Source organism: Ictalurus furcatus, chromosome 2 (assembly GCF_023375685.1).
Source record: "Ictalurus furcatus strain D&B chromosome 2, Billie_1.0, whole genome shotgun sequence".
Taxonomy (NCBI): Eukaryota; Metazoa; Chordata; class Actinopteri; order Siluriformes; family Ictaluridae; genus Ictalurus; species Ictalurus furcatus.
This window is the reverse complement of record NC_071256.1, coordinates 28,693,947-28,707,748: the sequence shown is the minus strand read 5'-3', so window position 1 is coordinate 28,707,748 and position 13,802 is coordinate 28,693,947. Positions and strand designations below refer to the sequence as shown.

Sequence of the window (13,802 nt, the reverse complement as noted above, 5' to 3'; positions counted from 1 at the left end):
CCCTGTGATATAAGCCCGGGCTGCTATTTGGGAGATGTTTGATGTCCATGTGCACTTAGTTTGAGTGCTTAGTATTTTTTGCACTTTTGAGTCCTGAGATCGATGTCTCTCCAGGCAAGCTAGTGAATTCCTTTTTTTTTTTTCTTTTTTTTTTTAAACTTCTGATTAGATTAGGTTATTGACTTTCATATTTCCAGTTTGTGTGGTTTCTGATTCATCTGAAAGCATTGCAGGATATAGATATGGAACAGTGGGCATGCCTTGTTACATTCTGGTGCTGACATTTCTTGAATGAACGCTCTGCGAGAGCCAGGTTTCAAAAACGCAAGACTTGAAAATTGCACATGGTTTTTGTTGTTCTTTTGTTGTCCCTCCATTGGGTTCCGGCTATCTGACTTGTTTTAAATGCTTGCTTAATAGCAAAGGCACATTCCCTCAGTGCTTTCTAAATTCCAGTTCACATACCTTCCCGTGTTTTCAGCTTGAAATCCTAGTGAAGGTCACCGAACTTAATGTGTCCGCTTGTGTGCTGCTTGAGTACTAGTTAGTTGCACAACTTGAGCCGATTGGATCAGCTCCTGAGCAAAATTTGTCATAGCAGCAAGGCTTCAAATTTTGATGTAGATTCTGGTTTCCTTTCATTGTAATTGGAATTGCCTGATTGATATTACATGGTTTTTCCAGCAGTTTTTTGGTGATGATGGTTTTGCCATTTTTCCACTTTTTGAGAATGGTCTTAGTTGTTGCTTTATTTTTCACCCGTAAACAAATAGCTTACTTGTGTATTTAAATACTCTGGCTAGCTAACCTATCTAGCTGGGCAAATGTGATTTCAATGATAATGTTTTGTATACAGCAAGCACAGCTGTGACTGTGGACCATCCCGCTCACTGTACACATCTCTCTGGCCTTGCGCAGAAAGTTCTGGGAAACGTTCATCTCCATCTGCCATGATAACGGCAGTCTGCATGGGATCACATTCGAGCAGATCAAGGCCCAGCTGGAGGCTCTGGAGCTAAAGAAGACCTACGTGCTGAACCCACTGGCTCCCGAGTTCATCCCCCGAGCCCTAAGAGCCCAGCAGCCCCAGGGACCCGGCAAACACCAGCACTCCCCACCTAAGGTATGACCCAAATACCATCCTTCTAAAGCTAAATCACTAAAGCAAATAGGCTTATGCTGTGCTCACAACAGCAGAGATGTTTATTTCACAGTCATCAAATCACTCTACTACTACTGGTAGCGCCAAGCTATTGTGATGTATAATCAAACAGCAGTCAGTCACCACACATGCTACCTGTAAAATACATACAAAACCACCCATTTAGCCCCACATTTTAAAAAAACTTTCGGGAAATGTGTTTGTATATAAAATGCATCCACACATCAAGCCTCTAGTAGCATAGTGAGTATTACTGACAGGCTCAGGAGCTACGTGTAGGATTCATTATATGCTCACTGGGTGTGGCCACGTTGATAAACATCTAATTTGTGCAAAGCAGAACTCCCATTTCAGCTTTTTACACCAATCCTCCTGCCCATTTCACATTAACAGTTGGTCTACCTCCCACTGCTGTATATCATCAGCTCACATGAAAGTGAACAGATTCCAGCTACTGTGTTGTCTTGTTGATGTCGGTGTGAGCCCAGGGTGAGAAGCGTAATATTACTGGGAACTCTTATCTCTTTCTGATCGCTAAACACTCTTTCCCAAATGCACAACTTACACACTGTTAGCTTGGTACATCTTACACACTGTAAGCTTGTTAGTGACTGTAAGCTTGGTAGTGCTGTTTTGAGTGTGGTTGTATAGATTTGAAGAATTAATTAGGTATTGCATCCTTAGATCTAGAACTGGGTATGGATATTTAGGCCAGTTTTTTGTGTGTATAGTAACACAGTTAGGACCTACTATAGTAGTAGTAGTAATAATAATAAAGATGTAGTTTATAGACCACCTTTAAAAGCAGCTTCTCACAGCACTGTACACAAAATAAGCAGTACATAGAAAAATGTAAAAAAAAATAAACGTAAACATCAGCAAGCAAATACTAGTTTAAAAAAAGTATGTCTTGTGTTGAGCTTTAAAAATCTCCTGGGTCTCAGCTTCCCTAAGTTGAAGAGAAAGAGAATTCCAATTTGTAGGAGCATAGACAGAAAAATAGTAGCATTTGAATCACCTAAATAAAATTTGGAAAATGTGACACACTGGTCAGAAAACCAAAACCATAAACGTAAATGCTGTATTTTTAAAATGGGGGAGAAAAAAAACGTGACCAGTTATTAACTGAAAGGGTTAAATTGCTTGAGGTATTTATTGGAAAGCAGTTACAGTTGTTTAGCCCTAAAATAATCTAAGCTAAAAATGTTTGCAACATGTCAGACCGTGCGTGACTGGGCGCTGGGTTGTTCTGGCTGTGGGCAGAGCACGGTGTGTGTTCAGACATATGTGAATGGGAGAAGAGTGCTCGCCTTCTGCCTGTGTGACCTGTCAGGTGAGGAGAATGTGTCGAAGCATGAGTCAAGCAGGAGCAAACTCTCAGATGAATAATATGTCAATCAATCCTACTCCCAGAGGAGGAGGGAGATAAACATGCTAGAGAAGATGACTGGGATAAGAAGTCCTCTCAACCTATCTCTCTCTGCCTTACAGGCAGTGTCTCCTCTTCCCTGGGCCTCTTTGGAACACTTACTCTTTCTCTCTTGCCCCTCTTGCGAGTTTGATAATTCACTTGCCTCTTGTCTTTATTGTTCTTGTTTTTTTTCCCCGTTCCTTTATTGGATCGCTTTTGTTTCCTTCTTTTTTCAGGTCAACCCATTTTGTCTTAAGCTTAAAGGAGACATCATATGGCCTTTTGCTCTTTAATTGGAGTGATTGGCTGTATTATTTGTATACTGTTAAGCATGACCTTCATGGAAGCTTTGTGGGAAGACTTGTTTTTCCATGCAGGCCTACTAATGTGATAAATGATTTGCTTCAAAGACTACTAATATCTGAGATTAATGCTGTTTGTGATGAGACTTGAATGCAGCACCGCTGTCCTTCCATTGTTTGTGTTTGCTGGCGCTACCGAGTTATTCCTTCTGAGAGCCGTCTAATAGCTCAAACTTTTGAATTTGAAGTGCATTGAAAAAGTTTCCCCAAACCTGACCAGAAAAGGCCACCTATCTATTTGAGCTTATTTGATTCTGTGATTAATGTGCTCTTGTTGCTATGGAAACTGTTCTTGAAAGCCAGAGTAACTTTTCTAAACATAAAAGAAGGAATGAGCAAAAGGGGAGGGGGTCTGTGACGGACGTCTACTGTATTAATAACTCATCTGAAACAGGCTTCAATATATCAACACAGTCTGAGCTCTCATGGGCAACAGTTTTCCATGTGGCCTTTCAATAGTCCAGTGCTGCCTACAGTTATCCTCTGAATCACACCTCTTGTTCTCATGCAGAACAATAACCATAATTAAATTTGTCCTTTAGTCGTTTACTGAATGAGGGTTTTCATGTTATAAGAATACTTCAGTGAGTCCACAAAATAGCAAATCTACAATAATAAAATGGTCTTTAATTAAATTTAATGCATATTTCTGATAAGAATATTTTAATGCTACTGGATGAAAGATTTTGGAGTTTCTCTCACTTGGTAAAAAAAAGAAAGAAAGAAATGAATTGTTTGCAGACTCGATGTGGAAGAACATTTAAGTGGGTTGTGCTGCATCATGGCTGTGAGTGGCATGTCAATAAAAATTCACACATACCTGAGTTTAAATTACAAAATACAGGAAAACTCACAAACACCTCCCATTTATCGCTCACCGGTTATCATGAGTTCTCTAGCTCAGCAACTTCACAATTAGGTGACAATTCAAACTCCACAACAAGGATAAATTGGATGATTGCTATCTATTATTCACTGGCTTCCCACTAAATTAAAGTCTTTAAAAAAGTAACATGTTCAGCAAGAAAAAAGCTAAACTCCTCAATCCATTTTTCTCTTCTGGTATAATATCGAGTCTTTCTCGCATACACACTCCTGTTTGCTTTGTTTTTACTCTTCTGAGTGGCAGCTGGTTCTCATCTGTCACTGTGCAGTCACACTTTAGTGCCTGAAGTTTGGGGCGTGATGATGATTGATGTATCTGAATTGGCGTATGACATATTCATACAAATTTGGCTTTGAAAATCCTGTCACACATCTTTTTTTTTTTTTTTTTTTGGTCCTCAGCTCCGTTTTTAAAATGTATTTATTTATTGGTTAATTGAAAAAATCAATTCATGGTAGCTTTAATCAGTTGAAGATATGAAGGGAACTTAATTAGTACAAATAAGCAAGCTGTTGAAATTTAAGATTACTATTGAGATTTAAGATTATTAATCCTTCTCGGTTAGGAAAGTTTTTCGAATCCCTTCTCTTTTTTGGCTGTATTCGTTCTATATTTTTGGTGTTCGCTGTAAATGCGTTCCTTTTTCAAGAGACTGTATTTTAAAGATAATTTTGTAAAATCCAAATAAGCTTTATAGATCGTTATTGGAAAGGGTTTAAGCAATGTTTTTCATACTTGTTCAATGAACCAGTTAAGGTCACAGTTACAATAACTTAGGACAATAAAGAGACCTTTCTACTGGGTCCGAAAAACACCAGAAGAAAGATGCCTAGGGTTCCTGCTCACCTGCGTGAACATGCCATTGGCCTGCTGCAGGGAGGCATGAGGACTGCAGATGTGGCCAGAGCAATAAACTGCAATGTCTGTAATGTAAGACGCCTAAGACAGTGCTACAGGGAGAGAGGGAGGACAGCTGATCGTCCTTGCAGTGGCAAACCATGTGTAACTGTGTACCACCCCCATGCTCCCCCCGAGGATGAGATGCACTGTAGTACTTAAAGCAACCGGTGGCCACCACATACTGACCGTTACTTTTAATATTGACAGCCCCCCTCTTTGTTCAGGGATTTATCATTCCATTTCTGTTCGTAAAATGTCTGTGAAACTTGTTCAGTTGTTTGTTAATACAAATATTTACACATTAATGGCGCACTTATATAGCGCTTTTATCCAAAGCGCTTTACACTGTGTCTCATTCACACACACACTCGCACCAATGGTAGCAGAGCTGCCATGCAAGGCACTAACTTGCCATCGGGAGCAACTTGGGGTTCAGTGTCTTGCCCAAGGACACTTCAGTATGTGGAGTCATGCGGGCCAGGTATCGAACCGCCAACCCTACGATTAGTGGACAACCCGCTCTACCACCTGAGCCACAGCCTCCCCGTACGCCGCAAATTACATTAAGTAATTTGCTGGAAATAAAATCAGTTGAATGTGAGAGGACATTTCTTTTTATGTCCATATGACTACCATCAATATGGCCTGCACTTCTATAGTGCTTTTTTAACCTTAGCTGTTCTACAAAGCATTTTACACTGTTTCTCATTCACTAATGGCTGCAGAGCTGCCATGCAAGGTGCTAGCTTGCGCTGGGAGCAACTTGGGGTTTAGTGTCTTGCCCAAGGACACTTCGGCATTTGGGGTCATGTGGGCCGGGAATCAAACCACCAACCCTACGATTAGTGGACAACCCGCTCTACCACCTGAGCCACAGCTCAGATGTCTATTAGAATTTGGATCAGCCTTGGTCACCATGACATTATGACGATCATATCTTTTAGACCAGGGGTGTCCAATCTTATCCGGAAAGGTCCGGTGTGGGTGCAGGTTTTCATTCCAACCAAGCAGAAGCCACACCTGAGTCTATTGAAAGCCAGGATCAACTGATTAAACCGGTGGAATTAGGTGTGGCTCCTGCTTGGTTTAAATGAAAACCTGCACCCACACCGGCCCTTTGCGGAGAAGATTGGACACCCCTGATTTAGACACTACAGTGCCTCACTGGAAAAGAAACACATGTCAGCCAACAATGGCACATATTGCAGTTATTGAAAAGATAAGCACTGCAATCTCTTGCCAGCGATTTGCTGAGTGCCTTTAACAGTGATCGAATTGACCCCAGTTAGCATTCGGATGGGCGCAGTCACTGAATTGGCCATTGACGCCTTGACGTGTCATTCTGCCTGCACGCAAATGCCATTGATCTGTTGTGAAAAGGAATGTCTCCTCGTGGATTACATCAATGGACTCTGATTTGGGACGTTGTTGGCAGCACCACAAATGTGAGCTTCGAGCCTCTGTGCTGCCTCCATGCAATTACACCATGAAGAAAGGAATTGTTTGGCACATAAGTGGCTAAATGAAGGCACCGCTGTCCCAGCAGTTCTTCCGCCATTGTTCCCATTCCCAACTCATCGTTGTTCAAAGCCCATTCAACCAGTCTTGTCACTGTTGTCCCACTCTGTTCTGATTATGTGCTTTTATGACTGCCACACTGCTGTATTGTGGAATCCGTAGTCTCATGTGGGTGAATGGTTTTTAGGGTGAAAAGTTGCTCTTGAAATTGGATTACGCTGCCCTGTGGTCATTTGTTTTTTGGTTTAACCTCTCCATTTGTAAGCCCAAACACCCCACTGCTAACTCCAGGTCCACCCAACAATAACAAGTGCAGCAGTAGTTGCTTGTCTTCTTCTCCTTAACTCAGTCTGTCCTCTTCTTCACAGGTGAAAGGACAGCTTGCCAATCATGCAGAGCACTTTCCTCCTGAAGGATTTGGTAAGTTTCTCAACCATCCACACAGGCTTTTGGGATCAATTTAGTCCCATACTGGATAGTTGATGGCCTTATGAAATGCTACAACAAATACACTATAGGCCAAAAGTTGTAATGCAGCACTAACTAATTTTTTTTCTTTTAATTCAAAAAGTAATGGAAACTAATGTTTATTACCACAGAATAAGAGTCTAACAAGTGTCAGAGTCTGCTGCAGTAGTAAACAGTGTTTAAATGTCTGTAAACTTGTGTGTTGGTGTTGCTTGCTTCAGTATTTTGTCCTATAGTGCAAATGTATCCATTTAATTTAGTGCCCTCCACTAATATTGGCACCCTTGGTAAGTATGAGCAAGGAAGGCTGTGAAAAATTGTCTTTATTGTTTAACCTTTTCATCTTTTGTTCAAAAACTTCACAAAAACACGTTGCAATTGTTTCAGATCCATGAGCGCAAACAAAACACAGGTTTATCATAAAAAATAAAATCTTTGTTAAATATAGGTGTGCAACAATTATTGGTACCCTTTTAGTCAATACTTTGTGCTACCTCCCTTTACCAAGATAACAGCTCTGAGTTTTCTCCTATAATACCTGATGAGGTTGGAGAATACATGGTAAGGATCTGAGACCATTCCTCCATACAGAATCTCTCCAGATCCTTCAAATTTCGAGGTCCACACTGGTGGACTCTCCTCTTCAGTTCACCCCACAGATTTTCTATGGGTTTCAAGTCAGGGGACTGGGATGGCCATGGCAGGACCTTGATTTTGTGGTCAGTAAGCCATTTTTGTATTGAATTTATTGCATGTTTGTAAGATCCAACAACGGCCCATTTTAAGCTTTCTGGCAGAGGCAGTCAGGTTTTCATTTAATATATGTTGATATTTGATAGTCCATGATGCCATGTATCCTAACAAAATGTCCAGGTCCTCTGGCAGAGAAACAGCCCCAAACATTAAAGAGCCTCCACCCTATTTAACCGTGGGCATGAGGTACTTTTCCATATAGTTGCCTGCTCTGTGTGTGCCAAAACCACCTCTGGTGTTTATTGCCAAAAAGCTCTATTTTGGTTTCATCTGACCATTGAACCCGATCCCATTTGAAGTTCCAGTAGTGTCTGGCAAACTGAAGACACTTGAGTTTATTTTGTCTTTAAACCCTTCCAAACAACTTGTTTTTATGTAGGCGACTTCAGATTGTAGTTTTGGAGACTCCAAGATGCAACTAACTTCTGCAATTCTCCAGCTGTGATCCTTGGAGATTTTTTGGCCACTCGAACCATCCTCTTCACAGTGCGTTGAGACCATATAGACACACATCTGATTCCAGGTTGATTCATAACATTTCTAGTTGATTGCAACGTCTTAATTATTGCCCTGAAGGTGGAAATGAACATTTTCAATGCTTGTGCTATTTTCTTATAGCCACTTCCCATTTTGTGAAGCTCAACAACCTTTTGCCACACACCACAATTATATTCCTTGGTATTACCCATTGTTATGAATGACTAAGGTAATTTGGCCCATGTGTTACCTCATATTTATATGCCTGTGAAACAGGAAGTCATGGTTGAACAGTTTCCTGTTCCTAGTCACCCAGGAATACTAAAAATTTTAAATCTCAATGAGAATATACTTCAAATATATTTTTCTCATATAAATTCATAGGGGTGCTAATAATTGTTGCACACCTATATTTAACAAAGTCGTTTTATTTATTTTTTTAATTTTTTATAAACCTGTGTTTTGTTTGCAGTTGTTTAATATCCATAAGAGCAGAGTATATTAGGAGAATTTTTTTAAACAAAAGATCAAAAGGTTAAACAATAAAGACAATTTTTCACAGCTTTCTTTGCACATACTTACCAAGGCTGCCAATATTAGTGGAGGGCACTGTACATACACGTATTGCAGCATCACCTGGAAGGAATTGTTGGTGCAATACTGAAGGGGGATATTTTTTTACAGGCTCTGCCCTTTGATGGGAAGTATATGGGAAGTTTTTTGGTGTGGTTTGCAAGCACTGCTCCTGCAAATCGAAGTCATTAGTTTGTAGATCACTGAGTGATCACTGAGGCATAAAAAGGTGAGAGAGAGCAGAGCCTCGGATTTTTCAGTCATTTAGAGAAAGAAATTGTGTTGAGATCAGTCAAGTGGATCCAGCTTCATCTCAGCCCCACTTCTGTCCAATCAAAACATCAGCCTTCAGTTAGTATGTGATAGCAGCCCCTGTTTACTCAGACTTACTCCTCTGGATTGCTCGGAGTGGTTTAGTAAATAATCTTGTGTTTGTGAATGTGTGTATTAGAGAAAGACATGAAACCAGGGCCCTGTTTTTCACAGTCTAAGATAAGGTTATGCATGCCAGATTTACTAATCATGATAATTTCAAATGGGCAAAACTGAAGCAGAGTCAGGAGTTTATTGCTTGTGTGAGAGTTTGCTAGTTTATTCATGATCAGTTTGCTATTGTAGGTTAGTGAATTAGTAAAATTGAGCCTATATTTTGGGGGAGGGGTAGTGTGTGGGTGGGAAGGGGTGCAGGGTAGGGCGAGGGAATAAATCTGTAATGCGATGTTCAAAAAGCATCAGCGTGATGGTCAGGTGTCCACAAACTTTGGCTACATAGTGTATACTGTATGTGCTGGAAGCCGCATGTTGAATTTAAATCCTGGAAAGGCAGTTTTAATTCATTTGGGGGCTCGACTGACAATACGTGGTTACTAACGTGGTACTAACAGCAAAGTGTGTGGCTTTTCATCTATTTAAATTTCTTCAATACAATTCATTATCTCAATTTTTTGAATTTTTTAAAACTATAATTGAGTGTGTGGTTTAGTATGTGTATTCAACTGTATGTTTTCATTCAGCATCAACAGTTGCAAGAGCCTTTGAGAAACAAATATTGTGTAACCATTTGGATGATGTTCTAGTAGTGACCATTTCATTAACGGTTTCACAAACTGTTCACTGTTACATGTCTGTGGCATTCATTAGCATCCTGCTGTGATGCTACTCTCATGCTTCTTGTGATTGCTCTGATTGTCTTGGCTCACTGTTCTGTGTGTTTAGTTCAGCCCAGCGCTGCTGTGTTAATGGGGAATCCCATCCAGGCTTTCACTCCAACGGGAGGAGGAGCCCCACCCTCTGGCAAATCCCCCAGTCCTGTACAGCGCATTGACCCTCACACTGGAGCCAGCATCCTCTATGTGCCCGCTGTCTATGGGGGCAACATGGTCATGCCTATGTCTCTTCCAGTGAGTGTTCTGCTGCTCTGTTTTCTTAGAGAATTGGCCAGTTTGCTGGACCACAAGCATATCTTGGTCATCTGTTTAAACACAGATCTGGGTAATTAAAATGATGTGCTATTTCCAGTGTATGATTGTCCAGTATTTATGAAACAGGTGACTGTGTGTGTAAACAGTGATTAGGGTCCTCCAGCTACTCTCTTGCATTTTCATAATAGATTCATTTGAACTAAACCAAAAGTATAAAATTACACATGAGTAAAACTTGCACAAGCCAGTTCTTCTCTTATTAAACCCATAATTTATTTAAATTATCTCTCTTTTTTTTTTTAATGCACCCACATTATCTCTACTAAAGCCTCTTCTGTTGCAATATGTTGCAGTTGCCATGGCCAGGCTATCAGAACCGCTTTGCCATGGACCCTCGCATCATGAGCCACCAGGCAGCCATGGCAGCCTATAACCTAAACCTACGGCCCGCCGTCAGTCGGGCATCACCAGTGCTTTATGGTCTGAACCAGCCATCCCCGCTAGGCATTGGCCAACTGCCAGCCACTGACAAGGACCTGCTGCAGGAACCTACTGCCAATGGTACTGTACTCCTACATGTTCTGTGTTATTGTATTTTAAAGGATAGTACTCATGAAATTCACAGGTAAATGGTCTGCATTTATATAGCGCTTTGTTCCAAAGCTCTTTACACTATGTCTCATTCACCCATTCACACACACACACACTTACACACCAATGGTAGCAGAGCTGTGCTAACTTGCCATCGGGAGCAACTTGGGGTTCAGTGTCTTGCCCAAGGACACTTCAGTATGTGGAGTCATGTGGGCCGGGGATCGAACCGCCAACCCTACGATTAGTGGACAACCCGCCCTACCACTTGAGCCATAGTTACTGTAAACGAGCATGTGTGTTTATAAGATTTATAAGATGATCTTCCTGATAATGTCTTTTACAGCTTCTACAGCTTGTAATATTTCCTCAGCTATTCTTTTAAGCTATGTTTTTAAAAGCTATGCTTTTAATCTGAAAATAATAAAAATTTATATTGTTTACTTTTAGCACACATGGCTAAATATATGATTTAGAATGATATGAATAATATGATTTAAAAATCTGTGAATTTAAATGGGTTTTTTTTTTCCACATTTGCCCATCATGTAAACCAGAAAGCCTTTCACTTTTCACAATTTTAGCAAACCAGTGGAAGGTGAAAATATCTTAGAAAAGCAGCCATGCTGTTTAGAGTGACCTGTGTTTACTCTTGATGCATTTTGTATTTGTGAAAAAGGTGAGAAACTGTTCTGTTAATTTGTTAGCGAGTCTTGGTGTAGCTCTCATGCAACGGTCTTTTCATAGTGTGCTGGTTTGAGGCTCAAATGTACTGATGCACCATGTTCTTTACAGGAAAGGTTGATATTAATGGAAAAGTCGAACATAGCAGGCTGCTGACACCTGAAAGGAAAGCTTCTGAGCTGAAGGAGAAACAGGTGATCTATCCATTCATCCATTTATTTATCATTACATAAGACTTTGTTGAGTACATAACAGAATGCATGCATTCTGTAATAAACACTTACAATCAGAAAATACCATGAATACTGATCAGTTGATTAAGTCTTGTTATATCGGCTGCCCTCTTTCCCAGGGAGAACCCGAGCCGGGTCAGAACAAAAGCCCCGAAACCCACGCCGGCCTGGTGTTTCCCTCTAGCCGTCTTCTACGTAAAGACCCACCTGCTCAGCGTCCGCCACTCGGCTTCCCTTTACCCCCTCCTCACCCAGCATTTGCCCCCCATGCCCCTCCAGGCTCCCTGGCACATTATGGCCTTCCCAGACCTCCCCTACGTGTGCAGACCCAACAGCCACAGCCGTCTGCCTTCCCTCCCTCGTTTTTCAGCGGACATCCTCTGGCCCAGCGCACCCTGCACTCTCCGGGGCTGGACGGCCTTGACGGAGGGGAGAGCCTGATGGGCACTGTGCCTGATGAATTGAAGAACGTTGTGAGAGGAATGCCTCCCCAGCACCAACCCCATCAGCAGCCAATGCGCCTCAACAGCTTCGGGGAGGAGAGTCTCGACTCGCTGCTTGGCGAATCGCTGGGTACGTATGCTCTCTGTGCTGCTTTTAGAGTCACTGTTGGCACTTCACCACTTCAACCCAGAATCAAAACGCTGCATGACTGGAACAGAGAACTGACAGTGTCAAGGGCCTGGGGGTGGCATCATTTTCTCATTATGACCGTAAATGATCAGTAAAGCATCTTTGGTTATTTACATGCCTGCCATTTCAGAAAAGACATGTTCAAGGGGTTTTGATGATCATTAAAAAATAAAATAAAATTAGGAATTATAACAAAAAATTAAACATGATAACTTATCTGCACAGACTTTTTGGTTGCAGTCTCTGTGCTGTCTGTAGAGCTCAAAATATTTGGTAATAATTGTCAATATTTGTGTGATAATGTTGATTGTTTTGCCCTAATCAAGTTCTGATATGCCCCCAATATGGTTATGTGTAATGCATGACCATTTTGCTGTTAAATAATCTGATCTGTCCATCTGCTTGCTAGTCTAATGAGCAGCAGGTTTTCCAAACCTTGCCAGGCAGCTTATGCTGGTAGCTTTTATTTGACTGAGTCGCCATGAATTCTCAACAAAATCGGACTAAATTGTTTTAATGAAAATGAATAGGCTTTTATGTTCATGCCTGTTGCAAACACACACTTACAACCTGCATTGTTTTCAGATGGTCAAAGCTGTTCTGGCATGGAGACGATGGCTCCTCAACCACAGCAGCAGCAGCCGGTGCGTCTAGGCCAGTGGAATGAGCCAGGGCCCTTCTTGCAAGGGACTGTGCCTCCTTTCACCCTGGCCCAGCAGTTGGCACACCTAGGTCAGCCAGGCATGCGGTTCCCCCAGCAACTGCTCCGTGCCAACTGGGGCCTGGGCACCGCTGCTGAGGATGATCCCCGAGCACCCATGCCCAGGTCAGTGCGAGCTCTATGCAAAACTGGTCAATACAGTATGACTGAAAGAGGGTTTATGCAATATATCTTTATTCAGTTTGAATGACCTGTTAATTAGCGAGTTTAATACAGTTGCCATTTCATCAGGTGCACCTACATCGTACCTATTATATTGATGCACTTTAGAGGTATGATATAACCACATATGGTCACATCTGGGAAGGTTTCACTATATATCCCACTTTTTTCCTGCCTTCCAGGTTGTGGAGTAGGAAAGCACTTCTCTCTCTTTAATATGGTCATTAGGAATTTGGTTGTTGAGTTATGAAATTCTAATGTGGCCTCTTTCTTCCACTCCTTCCATCTGCAGGTATCCCGGTCTCCCACGTGAGTCACTCCCGCAGGAGTCGTACGAGCCACGTGAAGCTGCTGAAATGCCCCCTCCTCAGTCACGCCTGCTACAGTACCGGCAGGTACAGCAGCCCCACATTCCTGGAGAGCTGCCCTCACCTTCTACTGCCTCTTCTGCCCTCCCGTCATCCACCTCCAGCAGTTCCAACACTCACAATCATACTCCGGCCCCGGGGCCTTTCCCTTACCCAGAGACCAGTCGTGAGCTCCCTTTTCACCAGCAGCAGGCCTTCAGCCAGGCCGCCCTCCCTATACCCCCTGAGCACGTGCCCATCAAGTACCTTCTGCCTGAGGCTCACTGGCATCATGCCGGGACACAGCAGTCCCAGACGCTGGCATTTGGCCTGCAGCAGGGCCCCTTCACACAGCTTCAGCTTCAACAGCACAAACAGCAACAACAGCAGCAGCAGCAGCAGCTCCAGGCCCCTCACAACGCCCTGCACAGTCTAGAAGAGGTGCGACTCCTAAAAGAATGCATCCAAGAAAAGAAATTTCTTTCTTTGGTTCCATTTAG

At 42.1% G+C, this 13,802-nt stretch overlaps 1 protein-coding gene across 2 annotated transcripts in view; it reads left to right on the top strand.

Moving 5' to 3' along the window:
- helz (helicase with zinc finger) overlaps positions 1-13,802 on the top strand; it is a 52,994-nt gene that overhangs the window by 36,146 nt on the left and 3,046 nt on the right. For both annotated transcript variants that reach the window (XM_053612693.1, XM_053612700.1), the window contains exons 22-29: positions 919-1,123; positions 6,608-6,659; positions 9,726-9,910; positions 10,285-10,492; positions 11,318-11,400; positions 11,559-12,012; positions 12,658-12,898; positions 13,248-13,743. In XM_053612693.1, coding sequence (XP_053468668.1) covers positions 919-1,123; positions 6,608-6,659; positions 9,726-9,910; positions 10,285-10,492; positions 11,318-11,400; positions 11,559-12,012; positions 12,658-12,898; positions 13,248-13,743 — 1,924 coding nt within the window. The remainder of the gene's footprint in view (positions 1-918; positions 1,124-6,607; positions 6,660-9,725; positions 9,911-10,284; positions 10,493-11,317; positions 11,401-11,558; positions 12,013-12,657; positions 12,899-13,247; positions 13,744-13,802) is intronic.